We start from the raw sequence: 20,018 nt of genomic DNA on the forward strand, positions 1-20,018 counted from the left end.
GTGATAGACCTCAAAGGTTAGATTTGACACTTCTAGGGGGCGATAAGCTCGTGATGAGCAATAGGGGGCGATTAATATTTAAAAAACAGGATAAAGGGGTGGAGGGATTGATTCTATGATCCCTACATAACGGTTTCGGGAGAATAGCTTTTACGCTTTTCAACCGCCACCTCCTTAAACAGACTGTTAATCCGCTCCTGCGGCAAAGTTTGACGACAACTTATACTATCATGTTCAGTTTTCGTAACACTATGTCTCTTCTATTTTTTGCAATGTACCACCAAATTTAGTACAGATATGTTAATACGCAAGTATCAAGCTATTTTACTACTTCTGCACATAAAATGAATTTGAACATGTATAGCCTGGAGCAAAGGAGAGTCAGAGGGGACATGATTCAGTTATTTAAATTTATCAAAAGGAAAGATGTAAATGGATTAAATTTTTGCGGGGAAAGCAGGAGGAGGGGTCATTGTTTTAAGCTATTTAAATCTCAGGCTAACTTGGAAATCAGGAAAAACTACTACTTTAGCAGGGTTGTGGGCACTTGGAATAGCTTACCGGAAGAGGCGGTAATGAGCAAGGGAGTGGATAGCTTTAAGAGGGCCATTGATCTTCATTGGGGACTAATTAATTGACTAGAACCAGCCTAGCTGGGCCCAGAGCCTGTTGCTGATCGTCACATTTGTATTTGTAAAATAAGCTCAGGCTGAGGGGGAGGGGGGCACCAAATAAATTTCATACCCAGTGTCTTCAAAACTTTAGTTGGGCCCTGCCCGGCAGACTTCTTGATCCCAAGGGAGAAAAGGGAGCTGAAAGGAAGGGGTCTGGAGACCTTGGAAACATTCATAAGACCACGACGAGGTGCCTTAACAATATCCCCAAAAGCGAGTTCCAGGGGGCCTACGATGCATGGAAAATACTTTGGGAAGGGTGTAAAGACGCAGGAGACTATTTTGAAAAATATTAAAATGTATGATATGTTTTATGAATAAACTAGTAGTACCCGCACGGGTTTGCCCGTAATAAAAAAATTAAAAGGTCTTTTGGTTCACCTCTATATTTACAAATAATGTACGGTGAATTTTCTCGCAAATTGGCTTGTGCCCATGTTACGGTTCCACGTTATGATAATTTCGTAATTTACTCGTCCATCTTACGATATTTTTGTTCTTAAAATTGGAATAGAAAAAGAACCACGTCGAATTTTGGAAAAATCGCTCCGAGGTGCACACCCCCATGCTACAAACTAACTTTGTGCCAAATTTCATGAAAATCGGCCGAACGGTCTAGGCGCGTCACAGAGATCCAGACATCCTACAGACATCCAGACATCCTCCGGACAGAGAGACTTTCAGCTTTATTATTAGTAAAAGATATATTCTATTTAAACGAGCTGATGTGTGCATCACATGACTTCCTTTTACGCCAACTTAATGATAATAGCGCCTTGGAGTAAGTAAGGAGACACTAAATATTTTCACCCCTAGTTTCTTGCGAACCGAAGCAAAACAACGTTTTACACAGATTTATTTCCCCATTATTGGCAATTTTAATGTGATTCATTGGTTAACGCTTTAAATGTCACCAACATTGGCCGAATTAAAACCAGATTCAAAAATATTTTTAAAAAATCGCCGAATTTTTCGTCAAGTTGGTGACAAAACTTGGCAGCCAAAGCTTTGCAATATATCGCCAAGTGTTTGACAAATTATAACACCACTTGAGATAGCATTGAAAATAATAATGATTTCTCCCAAAAAGGTGTAAAAGACCCCCTTAGAACTTGGCGGCCAAAAGCTTGGCGATATATTGCCAAATGTTTGACAAATTATAACACCACTTGAGATAGCATTGAAAATAATGATTTTCCCCAAAAAGGTGCAAAAAACCCCCTTAGAAACATCCGAATGCAACCAAAACGGAAGGTGTTCAACTAGACCCCACTAGGAGTCTACATACCAAATTTCACTTTTCTAGGACATACCGTTTTTGAGTTATGCGAGATACATGCGTACATACACACATACATACGTACATACAGACGTCACGGGAAAACTCCTTGTAATTAACTCGGGGATCGTACGTTCCTAGGCATATGTCCATGTGTGGTCGGGTCGGGAAAAAAAACTCCAACATTCATTCAGCTGTGAGCAAAATGGAAATTAAGGTCGATTTTTGAGTGAAAATTTTTTTCGCGAATGTACTTCCTTTTTGTAAGAGGAAGTAAAAGGCTCATTACTTTTTGGAGCAACCCTGTAAGCTTGCTTTAATTTTTAATAATAGGTGGGTGGCACACTTACCTCTTCGTAAAAGGTAAGTGAGACACCTTTTTTTTTATTTTAAATACCGTTGCGTTAAGAATATTTAAAGCATTAATTTAGAAAATGATAATAGACTTTTGTTTATAAATAAAATCCAAAATAAAATAAGTGGAAAAGTTTTTAAAGATGTTGTTTGAAAACTTTTTACCAGGCTTCAAAAACGAACTGTTCTAAACAGGGGTCTCACTTTCCCCAACCAGCGTTGTTAGATTTTCAATAAACCCTTAGCTATATTTTTACTTAAATTAGTTAATTTATTTTCTTTGAATACCACAAATAGTGCAAAGTAATTTGAGAAACTTTTGCCTCAATTCGAAATTTTTCGAAGTGAGAAACTTTTTATGAGAGTAAGGGTGCCCACCGGGGGGGGGGGGGGGTCATGGCGCAGAAGGCGCCACTGAATTTTTAGGGGGGTGTTTTGACGAGTATTTATCTCATTTTGGGGGAGGGTCTTTGCGCTATTTAGGGGTGTGCGGCCTTGCTCTAAGGCAGGTGGGCACCCCTGTATGAGAGTGCTTTGAAATTTGGTTGGGCAAAGTTCTGTATGACGGAAGTGACGCAGTTGTTTTGTGTGACGAAAAGACGCTCGTTTGCTCTTCTCGCTTTCTTTCTTTCTCGTTGTCTGTAGTTGCGTGTACGGCGTTGAGTACAACTGTCGGTAAATCAACAGATCATCCGTTGATGCACGTGCGTATAACCAACCCATTTCAAGCATTGTTTAGTGTTCTCGTAGTTTATAAGCAATTTTTTTCAATAAAGTACACGATTTTGTTGTAAATACGCCTGAAACCATAGACTAATAATAAGAGTAGATCGAGCTTTAACAGACTTGCTGATGAAAAAATTGGCTCATGGATACATCATGTGACTGGTGGGAGGCTTGGCGAAAACTTTGGCAGCATGGTTGCTAGATGGCAACATTATCTATAGTTTGGCACTCGACATGTATCTTAAGTAATGTGTTTTCATTATAATTTTTTTTTCAGGTGCAGAGATGATTGAACTGCTTTTCTTTTAGTTATGCATTATTTTGACATTAGTAATTAGTTTTTGATCACAGTTTTCAGTAACTTTTATTTCATTCGGAACTGCTACGTCAGCGTTGGCGTGAACGTTTTGCGTTAACGCAAAAATGTACTAATCGGTATCTTAAATTGAAATTGTAGGTAAAAATCTTACCGTTTACCGATTCTTTTTGGGCGCTTGCATCTTTAATTGCTTAGAGTGTTATTGAAATTGACTAAAGAAAATGCACTGTACTATCTAAACGAAAAACTCACTATATTAACAAAATATTTAGAACTTAGAATAACAAATTTACAAATCGGACTCCATAAAAGATCATTCTCCCGTGTTCCATCAATTCTATTTATTTTACTTCTCGCTCGCGTTGATCGTCTTCTACGATCAACGCCCGCTGTTGCTAGGATATCCACCAGTCACATGGTTTGGTTTATGAGCAGCAAAAGGGCTGCATAGCTCGGTCTACTCTTATTCTATGCCTGAAACATCTTGGCCGGGCCGGGACTCGATCCGGGGTCTGATGGATTTGAAGCAAAGCGCTCTACCAATTGAGCCACTGTGGTAGTCAGTCAGGTTGCGCTGTCCGGCATTATTAGTATGTATACAAAAACGATAATTTCACATCTTAAGAACGAGGATGCATATGAGCATATGCATTTATTTCATGTACAGTGCTGGCCAAATTATTAGAATAAAGAGATTTTTTTTTTTGTTTTTTTGTACACTATTTGTACAGAAATACTTTTTATTTTACTGTTAAAATACAGTACATGCTGTACACTGATTATTACGTTATTTCAGTATAATTTAATGTTTGCAGGTGGCAGCACTGTTTGCTTTGCTTATTATCTTTATGTACCTACCAGGAACATCAGCTTAAACAGTTCACTAGTTCTTTTTATTAGTGTGTTCTGTTATATTTAAAGTTAGTTTTAGGTAATTAGTGAGTATGTGTATGCGGGTATATATAATAGTGAGTATAAACAATTTTTTACCTCCTTTTTTAAAAAGTCAAGAACTGGTTTAAACCTTGTGAAAAGTATGCCAAAAAGACTTAAAATACTCATCAAGAACAAGAAAATGCATACTAAATATTAGATAATTATTTCACTGTTCGTTAATGTGTCTATAGTTACGTAATCAATAAAAAATTTGCTTTTAAAAGTCTTAGTCTAATAATTTGGCCAGCACTGTAAATGAAATAATGATAAGCACAACCTATGTTTTTTAAAAGTGGTTGTTGAAAAATTAAATTGTTTCCCTGCAATACAAAAGTTTCACTTATATCTTGTTTTTTTACGACACACCTAGTTTTTTAAAATTTTATTTGCGTTCTGACCTGGGAGATTCATCAAAATATAAAGTGCTGTTCTCCGGGTCGGATCCTTTTTTTTTCTTTTTTTAATTTTTAATGTAATACTAGTTTTTGTCTCAAATAAAAATATTACATAGCTATTGCATTTTTGAATTATCTAAAATGTACAAAATGGATGGAATTGTTTAATAGTATCTTTAAAAGTACAAATATATATATAGATATATACATACATTTTTTTAAAAATGTTGTTAACACACAAAATACGTTGAATTTGTATAGCAATGAAATGAAATAGGATGAATTTGTTATGTAGAATCAATGTTGCGATGAATTCACATACGATGTAACCAGGCCCGGATCTATAAATTTTGGGCCCCCCTGCAACAAAATCTGTAGGTCCCCAATCGTTGGACACAGAGTCCATCAGGGTATATTTGTAACGTTAATAAGTCTAAGTGCCAATTTTTTAAAAATTTTTAGGTAGTTGGGTTCTCTTAAGGACTTCGCCACCCCCCCCCCCCCCACCGCACTGCGGGTACGCAGATCCGGGCCCGGATGTAACTGACGTCGAACTACTCACATGTTGTCCAGCTTATAGCGACGTATTAACCATCCTTCAAAATACTCTTTTCGATTTAGAGCTTGTCGCACGGCGATCCTCAACAAAAAGTTGAAGAAAGAATGAAACAACTGCCACCGCAGCAACCACCCGAAAGTAAATCTCATGAGCCAGTAGCCTACCTTTTCGTAGGCACCCATGGGAAAACCAACCTTGAGGTTGAACTTCTCGTACCAGAAACGCGCCATGGCTTCCCAACTGAGGAAGATGATGAACGAATTCATGGCTTGGATTATTCCCTTGCTCATAACGGAAGAATCCTTGGAAGTATTCGATAAGGAAGGTTTAAGATCACATTCCAGGATGTCCTTGCAAGTGTTTATGGCTTCGTCCAGTCCTTCGTTACAAAGGTTGTACCTGTCCTCTACTCCGAGCATATAACCAATAGCACGCCAGAAGTGGACCAGGCATTTCAAGTCGTCTCGATTGAGAGGTAGTCCGACGTGTTTTGGGTTCATGATCACGAGTCCTACGAAGGCAAACTGCGTCAAGGCCATGTCGTACTGTGAAATGGCCACTCTGTCCTTAAGTACGCTGTTTTTGGGTGTGTTTGGGCGTGGCTTATCAATGACGGAAAGTATGGGGCGGGGACTATCATTTTCAGGCGTGGCCTCGGGTTGAGATTCCGATTGGTTGCCATCGTTGAGGCGATCGGCAACTCTCCGGTGCATTGCTCTGACATGGGTGATGCTTTGATGGGCGGGATCATCAACATCCCAAATGTCTCCTTCGTACCAGTGCCGGATGTGTATCAAAGTGCTGAGATAGCGGCGAAACAGAGACACCACGGAAGAAGAATGTCCAGTTGATAAGAGTGTGTCTGTCATGCTCGGCAAATGCACTATCAGCATGAGTCCAGAAAGATGACTGAAGAAAATGCTGAAAAAGAGAGAAAAATGAGATTCGATTTTCTGCAGAAACATCTTCCGGAAACGCAGATCGTTCAAATGTAAACATATTTATTACATTCCTCTTCTAATGAATGCATTTTTAGATTTAAATTTAACATAGTATTGATCACAAAAATCGCATCATGAATGCAAGAATCGTAGTTAAATAAATATTCAGGTTTTTCCCGATCAGCGAACAGAAATCAACATTCAAGATTCAAAAGTAGCTTCCAAATACAGTGGACTCCCTCTCTAAACACTCTCTAATGTGAGCAATCCGATATTCTGAACACATTTTTACGGTCCAGGCGCATACATATGCATTATGAAATCTCCCTCTATAATGAACACTCCCATAGTTTGAACACTTTTATTCGGTTCAACGACTGTTCAGAATAGAGAGATTCCTCTGTGTGGCCACTTCAGAATTGTTGGATTATTATACGATTTGCTGCGAGCATTGTTGTCAACTTATTTCGTAAGACAAAAAGTAGAGAACTGATATTATAATCTTGCTAGTCGTAAACCAGATAAATGAACTGTTGTCTCAGAAAAAGATACTTTAAACTTTATTACTCTTTTCGACAACTTTTGTACGTGAAAAAGGGTTTTCAAGATATACAGACACAAATACAGATTCAAATCAAATGCTGAACCTAGTGAAAGCCTAAAGCTCGGATTTTTGAGCTAAACTTTGAGCTTCTTTACCCCACAACTGCTCTATTTTGAGTCTTTTAAAAGTTGACTGAAGCCAAAGAATAAACAGTGAGTTTGTTTTTTACGGAATTTGTTTTGCATTCATTTTCAATTTGTTGCAATGCTTGTACTTCTATATTTTGCAATTATGTTTTCACTCCTGTCATGAGCTACTGAGAACATCAAACTATAAAAATTCTTCGAAATTTTGTGTAGGTGTGTGTGGGTGAAGGCGCTTTTTCTTTTCTTTTTTTTTTTTTTTTTTTTGACTTGTTGTTAAATACTTGGGTACAAGGGGTTCACCAAATTCTCTCTGATGCTGGAAGGGGTTCGCAGGGAAAAGAAGGTTGGTAACCGCTGCTTTTTTTTTTTTTTTTGAGCAATCACGATTATTATTGTTTTCATCTGAGAGTTTTGATGTGCTATCATTTTATTTTCCCGCCAGCACCCTCTGCAGCATCACCGCCGACCAGCTCCTCACGATGCTGCTCCTATAGCGAAAGCCGTCTCCAGGTTGCGTCGCTTGCCTACACACACACGGATACATACACGCACATGCACACACAAACACACACATACATACGCCTACACACACAAACATACACACACACAAACACATACACACACAAACACACACTCAAGCACATACACACATACGCATACACATACAAACACATACACACACGCATACATACAGACACCTACACATACACACACGCATACATACAGACACCTACACATACACACTCACGGATACATACACGCACATACACACACAAACAAACACATACATACGCCCACACACACAAACTCATACACACACTCACAAACACATACACACACACGCATACATACAGACACCTACACATACACACAACTACCCACATATCCATGCATGCACACAGACAGAAACACATATGCCATATGCCTACACACACATATACATACCCCGCCCCCACGCACACAAACACTCATACTCACAACTATCCACACACTCATGCCTGCACACAGACACAAACACACATGCCTACACACACATACACATACCCCCTACAGACAAACATACATACCTCCCACACACAAACACACACGCCTACATACACACACACTCGTGATTGCGAAAAACATAATTTGAATTCAAGATGTCAAATTCAAATTAATTTTTTTTTAGGGGGATCCAATATTTACCTGAAGAAATACATCTTGAAGAGATGTCTAGCTCGATCGAACATCTGCCTGTCCAGCCAGGGCGGAGGAACATCGGGAGGGCTCCCACTGTCACCTGCCTCCCACGCCCCCTCCCTCAGCTCGGCTAATCGGCTGCGAGGGGAGGGGCTCAGTTCGGATTCTCCGATGGGGCACATGGTGGAGGGCCCGTCTCCTGCAGGAAAAGAAAAGATTAGCAGATACGACACCTATCAAGCAAATTTTTCATTATTACAGATTTACATTAATACGGCAACTTAACGAATTGGTGTACAAAAACTTGTACCACGCTATGACAAATGCTTGGAAAATCACGGGAGCAAGGTCGAAAGGCCATAACACTATGGGTGGTGGATTTTTGTGCAATAAATTTCTGTGCTCTGTCTGTAATTAAACTTTTTTTATTTCAAAACGGTGCTAACTTTAAAAACATCCCGTGTGTGTTTTTTCTTATAAGTCTTCTAAACCCCAGAGAATATCGACAGAACCTGTATGGAAAATTTTAATAAAATATCAACATTTAAAGGCATTAATTTTTCCCTGCAAATCAGGAGCTGTTCAAGGGCTGGGCGATCCGGGCGACAGCCTAAGGCCCCCATGGCCATGGTCACCCCGCGTCGACCCATTCTTAGAGACATTCTGTACTGAGAAATTGAGCACGTCTCTAAGAATGGGTTCTTCTAAATTTTTTGGTTCTTCTAAAATTAAGTTTTCGTCATTTGCACGTCTAAAAAGAGCAAGCCTGATCTAGTTCCAGACTACATTGAGCACGGGACCCTTTTAAAAAGGAGGCAGAACTTTTTTTCTAGGGAGATATGTTGATTGGGAATCGTCTTTTAGAATGGCTGTTTTTAGAGGTTTCTATTAGGTATCCGAATGTCGAGAGGGAGGTGTGGGAAAAAAGTGCAATTATTTGTCAATCCGGTGGTTCAGTGGTAGATTGATATTATCACGACTCGAAGAAAACTTAACATGTTTATTGAAGACTATGTACATATTTACATATTGGTGATTAAACCAAATCATTTATTTTAAACAGCGAATTACTCGCTTCCACGGAGCTTGTGCTCGTGTCTCGAATTCTATTTCATCTCTTCCACTGTCAGTGTTGCCACTAAATTTTTCCATAATCTACTTACTTAATTCAATAAGCGCTTGTAGCGCCCGCTATTGGAATAATAGGCGGGAAGGAGCATAGAACTTAGGTTTCTCTACAGGAGGAGGCTGTACCAAAATCCTACCCTAAAATACGCCCATGATACGATGCCTAAGTTGCCTCATTTACAGTAAGAACAAAAGTAAATGTACGCCAGTCAAGTCAAAAAGAACATGGCGTTTGGTTTATATTTAAATTAAGTACAAATTGTCTTATGTATCTATCTTCTATTTAAAAGTTCTATATCAATTGATTACAAATTGCTATTCCCTCCCCCCGAAGCAATAATGTTTTAGAGCTTTGACTCTTCTCCTAATGTCTTCAAAGATAGCCAAAAATGCGTTTTAAGGGCTTCAGTTTCTAAAAACTACGGGAGAGAGTTCTCAAAAAATCTTCTTACCTAGCGTTTCCAAAAATAGCCTAAAATTTGTTTTCGTAAGCTTGAATTTGGAAAATTTTCCAGGAAATTGACAATATTCCACTGACTTTACATCACAACAGATGGTTTCAAATTTCGTGTTTAGTACCTGCCGCAGACCACACCCCGATCCCTTCCTTTCCAAAGATAACCTAAAATAGACTTCAGTCTCGAAAACGAATGCGGGAGGAAACCCCGAACCGTTCCCCATCCTACTCTTTTCGTTACCAAAAAAAAAAAAAAAAAAAAAACATGAAACGTCGTGTGAAGTTATGATGTTAATGCTGAAAATTTTCCGCAGAAGAGTCCTGGATCTCGAACTATATCACCAAAGATAATAATCTAAAATACAATTCAGACTTCAAGTTTGAAAAATTTCCAAAGGACCAAAAAATAGGCTAGCTTAGAGTCTGGTCTCCATTATCTGAATCGGGCCATGTCTATCAATAGCTCATTTCTAAGGAGGGAAAAAATATTCAAAGTTTAAAATAATGCTGACTGGATGATTGCACGGGACTCAGAGGAGGTGAACGATACCTGGAGTCCGCGCTGCTAAGGGCTCGTCCCCTTTGTAAATAAGTCGGACCTCCATATATCGAAGTTGTAGTAAATTGCCGGAAATAAAAATCGATATGTAGAAATTTCGATACATGGAAACGATCTTATTTTATCATAAAAGTATCCTAAAACATTAAAATAAAAGCAAATTTTCGTGTATGAAACCCAATTTATAATTTATACGAGCATCGGATTAAATGAAAATTAGTGATTAAAAAATTAACAGAAATTACATTTTTATGCCAACATACATCTTCATATTCTTCGGCAATTCAACTTGATCACAACATTAGGGGAATTTCGTTTTAACAATGTGATCGAGAGAAAGTAAAAAATCAATCTACTTAACTTGAATGATTTTTACTGAAGCTAAGAAGATTAAGAATGATAATCAACAGACAAAAGGAATAACTTGAAACTGAGTTTACAGTATTACTGGTTACAACTAAGAATTGAAGTAAACTTGAGGGAATTAAAGAACTTCAGAACGGAACAACGACTTAACTACACACCCTTCAACCCCAGATTCCTTATGAGTTCCGTAGCAACCTTTAGTGAACATAATTTTCTCCTCTAATATTCATTTTTCATGAGACAAAGTCTAAAGTGGAAAAAAATCTACGAATGTCTCGAAAAAAATTTCGATATAAAGAGATTCTTTCGATATATAGAAACAATTTTTCTATATAATGAACATAGAAATTTACTGGGATTTCGATGCATAGAAAACTCTGATATGTGGAAGTTCGATATATGAAGGTTCGACTGTATCTGGATTGGAGGCTTGTTCTTATATGACGAACTGGGCAAAATGAAATAGCGAATTTCATTTATTTATTTACTCATTTATTAAACCATTAACGTATCCATTCATTAATTCGTTTACTCATTGCTTGATTTGTTGACTCGCTATCTTATTCATTCATTCTCTTATGGCATTTACTAATTTATTTATTCATGTATTCATTTATCAAATGGGCAGAAGTTCGTTTCAAAAATATTTCAAGTATCCCTTTGACCCATACATGGAATACCAAGGATTGTTCTCCCCCCCCCCCCCGCCCAAGAAAAAAACGTTTACTGCCTAAAATGAAAAACGATTGTAAATAAAAAAAATATCCTTCCTACATTAATCCTGTGATTACGAAATCCCTAGAAATATGAGTTTAATTTTAAAAACTACTATTTCTGAAGTTACTTTCTGTATCACAGTGTCTGCTGATTCCGCTTTTATTCCAAAATCAATAAAAAGCAAAAAAAAAAAAAAAAATCATAAAGGTAACTTTGTAAATAAAATCAACTAACTTCAAGGTTGAACTTAGGTCAGCATAGATGTGTGGATTTTTGCATTTGAAATTTCAAACAGTGTAACTTTTAAAGCTTTCTTGAATTCAAGTCGTCATCAGTTTATAACATGGTTAGTGATTTTTTTTTTTTTTTTTTGAATTTTTGTAAAAAATAAAAAAGTTGGATTTTTTAAAATTTAAATCAGATTTTTTGAATTTCTTTAAAGCCTTCAAAAATAGTAGATATTAATTACTTCACATTTATAAACATAGTATATTTCATACAATAGATGGAAAAGCAACTTTTTAGCTATTTTCATTTCATGGCAGTAACTATTTTTTACTTCCTTTTACAAAAAAGGAAGTATTTTATTCGCGAAAAAATCGGCCTTAATTTCCATTTTTCTCACCCCCGAATGAATGTTGAGTTTTTTTTTTTTTTTGACCCGACCACATGTGGATATATGCCTAGGAACCTACAGACACCCGAAATATTCATTTTGAAGACCCCGAGTTAATTACAACGAATTTTCTCGTGACGTCTGTATGTATGTATGTGCGTATGTGTGTATGTATCTCGCATAACTCAAAAACGGTATGTCCTAGAAAGTTGAAATTTGGTACGTAGACTCCTAGTGGGGTCTAGTTGTGCACCTTTCCTTTTGGTTGCATTCGGATGTTCCTAAGGGGGTCTTTTGCCCCTTTTTGCGTGGAAATCATTGTTAATTTCGATGTCAACTCAAGTGGTGTTATAATTTGTCGGACACTTGGCGATATATCGCCAGTCGTTTGGTCGCCAAGTTTTGTCGCCAACTTGGCGACAAATTTGGCGATTTTTTTCTTAAATTTTAAGTTTGGTTTTAATTTGGCAACTGTTGGTGATATTTAGAGAGTAAACAATTGAATCACATAAAAATTGAAAATGATGGGGAAATGACATTACACTGGAGTAAAAGGAAGTCATGTGATGCACACATCAGCTCGTTTAATTGTAGATATAAAAGTAGACCAGTTTTAATACAAATGCATATTCAAGTTATATATAACGTTCACCCCCCCCCCCCCCTCATCTAAAACCACCAATCCTTCAACTATAATTCTAGGAAACAGTGGTACAACCATTTTCTAGAATTTTAATTTTCATACCTTTTAGAAGAAAAATTCTTAAAACTTTGCAATTTTCTATGTTTATCAGTTTAGAGTCAACAAAAGTTCTTAGTTGTGATGGAGAAGGCAAAAAACCTTGATCATAAAGCGATGAACTAATGAATCCATTCAACTTACTCTTAAAATTAGGATAAGTTCTCTAAATATTCAATATTTTTCTGTTTTAAGATTTAAGAATACGCTATAATGTTTAGATAAGATGTGATTTTGTTTTATGCTTCGCTAAAAGATAAACGTCCATTATCATGTACGTTTTTAGTGTAAGATAATATGTTGAATAATTACTTTTTTAAAACCTATTAGGCAAGGGTGTATAAGAAAAACTGGAAATTTTTTATTTTGTTCTGAACTGCAATTTAGGAGTAAAATCAATATTGCAAGAGTTCGAAAATCTGTTACACACACAGAAAGAGGGATCTATGTAGTTTTGCCAGTGGAAGTTAAGAATGTATAATGCAGTATAGTTAAATTTAGAGCAATACATCCTAAAAAGGCAGAATTAATTTATAAAAATAAAATCAACTGATTTTGATCAATGATTTCGTTACAAAAGCACGTGATTTTTTTTTTTAAGCACTTGATTTGAATCATGATTTTAATCATAATTTAAATCAAGCTGATTTTTAAATCATTGAACCCTGGCTTATAAATGTTTGATTTTTTTTTTCACTATAGATTTGTTCCTTTTTTTCTTCTTTTTGTTATTCGAGTTAAATTCGAGTTAAACTTGCAAGAGCAAATTAGCAGTGAATATAAGGTGTTCCCTCTTGATGCGTAATATGAATGTAAATGCCGAGGTTTTTTTTTATTATTAATAATTAAGGATAGGTAACAGGTAAATTAAATTTAACAGGTGTTTTAGATTTCAAAAAGTTTCACATCAAAAGCACATCAAAAGCAAACAAAAAATATTTTCCAAAAAAAAAAAAAAAAGATTATTTGTTTTTAAATTTAAAGTCTGTTTAAGCTTGTTCCGTATTAAACAGTATAATATAAAATATGATTTCCTGATTACAACACTCAGAAACCGCAATTGAAGTAAAAATTGTTATTTTTAGGCTAATTTTAAAGCAACCAAAAATCATTAAATTTAAAACTGAGAGAACTATAGGAGGTCCTCTGTAACCAGCTATCCGTGAAAAGCTGCATTCCACCCCAATACTTATTCTCTCACTTTTAAATTAACATCATTTTTTGACTGCTTTACAATTACCCTAAAATAAGGACATTAAAATCAACTGCAGTTTCTGAGTGTTGTAATCAAGAAAACCAAAAAACTTATTATATTTCATAAATATTAGAGTGAAACCAGGGGCGGGACTGGGTCCCTCAAGAGGGCGTCAACCTTGGGGGAAAAAGGAGCAAAAAAAAAAAAAGACAGAAAGAAAGGAGAAAGTAAAAGTTAAGGGGAAATTCAACAACTAAAAAAAAGAAGAAGAAAGGTATCAGGCTTGAGGGCGCAATGGCGACAGGCCAGTCCGCCCCTGTGTGAAACAAGCTTGTAGAAATAGAAAGATTTTCTTTTCAGCTTATGAGTAAACTAATATAGCAATCTGAACTTCATAATAGACTTGGAAATAAAAACGCAGCTAAACCTGTTTTGTGCATCAATCGCCTAATACTGTCATTAAATTTAAAAAAAAAAAAAAGGTTCTAACATTTCCATAAAAAATAAAAATCATAATCATTTTGACGAGTTAATTTGATTCAACTTTTCAATAAATGCATAATTCAACCCTCTAAAATGGCAGTATACAAACTTTATTTAAATTATTGACAAAAATAATTAAAAAATAGTTCTTCAAATGCATCTTTGCATCAAATAAAACATTTAACTACATTCTACACTTGAAAAATTTCTATTTTAACGATAAAAATTTTTCGATTGTTTTAATTTAAAAAAAAGATTTTTGTCATTCCATGTAAATAGATAAGTAAGATGAAAAGAAGTCAATAATATTAATTTTGAAAAAAATTAAAAATTTTAGAAGAAAGAAATATATAATAATAAATTGCGAAATTTTGTGCTAAATACCATAAGAATATTGTTATAAAAGAGAAAAACGTGTAATAAACAAAGAATTACGATTTAAATCGTTTAAGAGAAATTCCTTGACACTCTACTAATATTGGATTAAATTGATGATCTTCTCAATTTTTAGTTACACTACGATAGAACTATTAAATAATAATAATAATAATAGCAAATAAATAACATAAATTTAAAAAAGCACACACAAAATAAATACTGCTGAAAGAGAATAATGTGTAATAAACAAACTATTACGATTTAAATCTGCAGAGAAATAAAATTCTAAGAATATTCTGTTAAAGTTTATTAGTTTCACTTTCACTACTGCAAACATGAAAAGAAATTAAAAAGGAATAACATCAAAGAAAAGGAAAGGGTAGCTAATAAAATAAATTTTTAAAAACACAGCAAAAAAAAAAAAAAAAACATTATGAAAGGGAGGAAAAAAAAATACTATAAACAAAGTACATTCTTAGGCATTCGATTAACTAAATAATCCTCTCAGTTTTAAAGTTTAATACTGTAAATAAGTGAGATGAAAAGAAAAATAATATTGTCAGTTTAAAAAAGAAAAAAAAATTAAAAAACAACAATTATAAAAAAAAAAGAAATAACATTAATCAAAAATAAAGAAATGAATTTGAATATTTTTATAAATAGAAACGTCCATTTATTTGAAAGGGAAAATGTGCGACTTGCAGGACTTTCCTTGTACAATCTGGTTTTCCTCGTTGTTTTTATAAATAGAGCCGAAAAGTCTAAATAGGCAGGGTAGGCCTTGGGCGGCAAATTTTACTTTTTCTTTTCACTGTATTTTCTTGGAGACTAACTATCATATAATGCTCACTTTCCTTTTTCTTTTTATAAAGTGGCATTTATTTTTATCCAACTCGCAAAAATGATATTTAATTTAAATAGCCCAAATGTCAACCATCAGTTGCGTAGCCAGATATACCTGCTAGAGGGGTTTTTAGATTAAAAATATCTACTGGAAGGTGTTTTTTGATGAAAAATACCTACTGGAAGAGGCTTTTTTGATGAAAAGCACCTTCCGAAGGGGGTTTTTTGATTTAAAAAGAATATTTTTTGAAGGGATTTTTGATGAAAAATACCTTCTGAAAGGAGTTTTTTTGATGAAAAATACCTTCTGAAAGGAGTTTTTTTGTGAAAAATACCTTCTGAATGGAGTTTTTTGATGAAAAATACCTTCTGAAAGGAGTTTTTTTGATGAAAAATACCTACTGGAAGAGGCTTTTTTGATGAAAAGCACCTTCTGAAGGGGGTTTTTTGATTAAAAAAAAATTTTCTGAAGGGATTTTTGATGAAAATACCTTCTGAAAGGAGTTTTTTGAAGAAAAATACCTTCTGAATGGAGTTTCTTTAATGAAAAATACCTTCTGAAAGGAGTTTTTTGATGAAAAATACCTTCTGAAAGGAGTTTTTTGATGAAAAATACCTTCTGAAAGGAGTTTTTTGGTGAAAAAAACCTTCTGAATGGAGTTTTTTTTTTTTTTTTGATGAAAAACACCTTCTGAAGGTTTTTTTTTTTGATCAAAACAGCCTTTTCTTATGAGGAAACAACTGTATTAGAATTTGCATTTATGTTAAAACTCTGGGGAGGTGTTCCCCCCCCCCCCCCAAACTCCCCCTCCGTTGCGCCACTGTCAACCATATGAGCACAAATAAATAAAATAAAATAAAAAGCCAACATTTCGCAGGAATTCCTTAATTTCGGGAATGCTACTTTGAGGCCTGAGCAGGGTTTTCCGAAGTCAAAAGTAGGTTCGCTTTCTTTTTCAGGGAAGCAGGGGGGTGGGGGATTTCAGGTCAACTCAGCATGGAGCTAAATGATGGAGAAATTCTGTAACGATTTGAATTTAGCAGAGCAAATGGGCTTACCTTCTATGAATGCTGGATTAGCTAATTCGACGCATGATTACTTCGATAGTCGGTAACACATCCGACATCTTAGCAAACGGAAAACGGCGTTCTTTCTGAAAGCAATTACGTCATGCACGTCAGAGCGTTCGGCATCCTCTAATGATGCCGATTGCGGGCTCTCCTACCCGACGAATGGAGGTCAACCGAACGAAAACGCGCATGCGCAGTAGACCGATAGACAGCCATCTTTGGTCAGATGCGCTTAACTAAAATCATGATAGGTTTCAACTTCGGTTTTTGATTGGCTCCAGAGGTGCCCACGGGGGGGGGGGGGGGGGATCATGAGGCAAAATTGTGCCGTCAAAATTTTTGGCGGGAGATTTTCTATTTTTTTAAAAATTTGAATATTTTAGTTTGTTTAGTGAATTGTTTTTAATTTAAATTATTCACTTTATTTTATTATGTTTACAATTTATTTCATTTATTTATTTAGCGTGTATGTATGTCACTGGCGTTAGCACAGAACTTTTCTAATTGTATTAATAATTAAAAATAAATAAATAAATAAATAATAAATATTTAAAAAATTAAATAAAAGAAAAAAGCGAGCTAAAAAATAAAAAAGAAAACGAAACTTTAGGAAAATTTGAGGGGAGGGGGGATTTGCGCCATTGAACTTGGAGGGGGATGGGCACCTCTGATTGGCTCTAGCGTAGGGACATTCCAGACCCTTGTCCAGGACGGTATTTTGGCTCGGATATCTAAAATTCCCTTTTCTTTAGGAATCGAATTGAGAAAAGTAATTTTGAGGACAAAATTCTTTTTGTGAGTTTTGGAAGCCTGAAAAGTTCGCCAATCTTTGGTCAGGCGCTTCAACATCACTAAAATCAAGATCGGATCAAACTCCTGTTTTTGATTAGGGAAAGTGGGAAGCAGGGGGTTGGCCCCGAACTTAAATTTTTGGGAGGGAGGAAGTTTTAAATTTGCCGAATGATAAAATATAAGCATACACTCAGGACCAGGGACAGACTCTGTCCCCAAGAGGGCGTCAACCTTGACTCCTAAAGGGTGCAAAAAAAAAAAAAAAAAAAAGTCGAAGGTACACAGAGTGCAGAAAAAAAAAAGGTACACAGGGTTGAGGGCGCAAAAAAGAAGGAAAGAAAAACGAAGGCGCACACGTTCAAGGCAAAGGACACAAATAAAGTAAAATAAAATAAAAACAAACGAAGGTGCACGGGCTCGGAGGTGCAAAAGAAAAACCGAAGGAACTCAGGTTTGAGGGGGGGGGGGGGGGGAGAGCGCGCACGTTCGAAGGCGTAAATAAAATAAAATGGAAAAAAAATTCAAGAGTCAAGAGGGAAGGGAACAAAAAAAAGGGGGGGGGTGGAAGAAAAACAGAAGGCGCACAGGTACGAGGGCACAAAAAAGCAAAGGTGCTAAGGTTAGAAGGGTGGGGGGGAAAAAAACGAAGGAGCACAGGTTCAAGGGCGCAGAAGAAAACCCCGATGGCACATAGCTTTGGGGGGCGAAAAAAAAAAAACGAAGGTGCGCAGAGGGCGTTTGAGGGTGCATCGGTCCCGTGTCCGCTGCTGCTTAGGACCCGATTAAGATATCTGGAGGCCCTAAGCCAAGCACTTTTTCGGGAGTCCCCTGTTAGCCAAATCTTACAATTTTATCCTTTGATTGGAATAATTTTTGCCATTTGGAGACTCTTGAAAACTAAAGGCCCTAGGCCATAGCCCAGTTGGCCTATTCAGTAATCAGGCCGTGCATACTCATAGATGCTTGCATTCAATGAGAAGAGACATTAAACACCAATATAATGTTTTAATAAAAAATTGCAATTTTTGCAATGATGTGCTCAAATTTGCCGAATCGTTAGATAAAATTTTCCGGATACGGACATTTTGGGGAGGACACAGGGAGCTTCCAGCGGGGCGCCCTTGAGAATGAGAGGGACAAATCAATGTTAGGATGTCGATGGCCTTAAAATATCTTTATATAGTTTCTTAAAAAAATGCAAGGAAAAAAAAAAGAAAGAAAGAAAAGGAAAAGGATAAACGCCCGTGAAAACCATAAAAAAACCTTGAAATGAAAAGTGTCCTTAAAATACCTACCCCCCCCCCCCCCAAAAAAAAAAAAAAGCTTTACGTAACTTTTTCAATACCGTAAACGCGGGGCTACTTTGGCCCAGATTTTGGAACTTTTCTCACTCTTTTCTCAAACACACACACACAATAATTTTATAACTATTCATATTTCCAAGCTGTGGAAACTTGTTCTACACATCTAGAGATCTCTTAATTTAATTTTGGAATAGTGATCAGTTTATTTCCAAGTATTTTTACCCTTTATTATTATTTTTTTATTTTGTTACCCTTGCGTTTGGGTTAGTTTGGCTCAAAGTTGTTTTCCCTATTTAAAATCATTGTGGAACTAACTAGATAGCCCAGTAAATTTAGGCCAAAAATAGTGTCGATCAGAGCATTTTTTAAGGAATTTTTACTAGGCGACACAAGTTCATCATAAGAGTAAAAATTATTGAGAAGGTTACAGCCTTTTTCTCAACAAATGTATGCATAATCGTCGCCTCAAAGTGGAATTTCTGTAAGTACTGTTTGTTCTGTGGCGGCTGTATAGATCTTCTGATTTAAAAGGAAGCCGATATGAACCAAACCTTAAGAATAGTATTAACTCCGAAGTAAAGGGGGTCCGGGGGTTTCTCCCCCGGAAATTTTTTCGAAATTTTATTCTTGAAAACGCATTTTAGACGATCTTTGGTAATGTTAGGATTGAAGAGGTTCGGTGTCACTCACCTGTCTATTTTTCGAACTTCTAGCTCTAAGAATGCAGTTTTAGACGATCTTTTTGATGATGTTAGAGTGAGGGGAGATTTGAAGGCCCATATCAAAGGAAAATTTTCTCTATTTGTAATTCTAACTGACTTTCGTAATATTATGCGCTCCGGTGCGACTCCCTCCCCACGCCCGTTTTTTGAAATTGAAACGTTCAAAACGCAAACATTATGTCCAATAATGTTTAGAAGAGGGTGGTTCGGGGTTGTCAGGCGGATTTCTTTCTGCAATTGTAGTGCTAAAAACGGAGTTCAATACGTTCTTTTTGTGATATGTCGTGGAGGAGTAATTCAAGGGCCCGCCACAAGAAATTTTTCTAATTTGCATTCTTAAAGATGCATTCTACTTGTCTTTGATAATGGTAGGGGAGAAGAGGTTTGGAGCACTCCCTCGGAAATTGTAGCTCTAAAAAATAAAAGATGAAAAAACTAAAACCCGAATACGGCAAAAAAAAAAAAAAAAAAAAAAAAAAAAAAAAACCCTAAAAGATAAGAAACAAGGTAGGTGCTGTTTAATATCATCGTCCTATTGAGTAAAACCAGTAATTTGATAGGTTAGATACTCCTGTTTATTTACTTCTATTGAAATC

General features: G+C 36.0%; 1 protein-coding gene across 1 annotated transcript; it reads right to left on the reverse strand.

Annotated features, from left to right (window-relative positions):
* Nucleotides 1–4,846: 4,846 nt before the first annotated feature.
* Nucleotides 4,847–16,724, reverse strand: LOC129232479 (uncharacterized). The gene is made up of 3 exons (XM_054866625.1): nt 16,593–16,724; nt 8,059–8,251; nt 4,847–6,163 (listed from the first exon to the last, which is right to left on the reverse strand). The coding sequence occupies exons 2-3, from the start codon at nt 8,232–8,234 to the stop codon at nt 5,242–5,244; spliced, it is 1,098 nt and encodes a 365-aa protein (XP_054722600.1). The 5' UTR covers nt 8,235–8,251; nt 16,593–16,724; the 3' UTR covers nt 4,847–5,241.
* Nucleotides 16,725–20,018: the final 3,294 nt, after the last annotated feature.

Source organism: Uloborus diversus, unplaced genomic scaffold, assembly GCF_026930045.1.
Source record: "Uloborus diversus isolate 005 unplaced genomic scaffold, Udiv.v.3.1 scaffold_12, whole genome shotgun sequence".
NCBI lineage: Eukaryota > Metazoa > Arthropoda > Arachnida > Araneae > Uloboridae > Uloborus > Uloborus diversus.

Bases quoted from the DNA above. Each gene is read 5' to 3' on its own strand.
- LOC129232479 (XM_054866625.1), bottom strand. From the start codon at position 8,234: ATGTGCCCCATCGGAGAATCCGAACTGAGCCCCTCCCCTCGCAGCCGA. The intron at 6,164-8,058 runs GTAAATATTGGA...TCTCTTTTTCAG, and splicing joins TTCAAGATGTATTTCTTCAG to CATTTTCTTCAGTCATCTTT.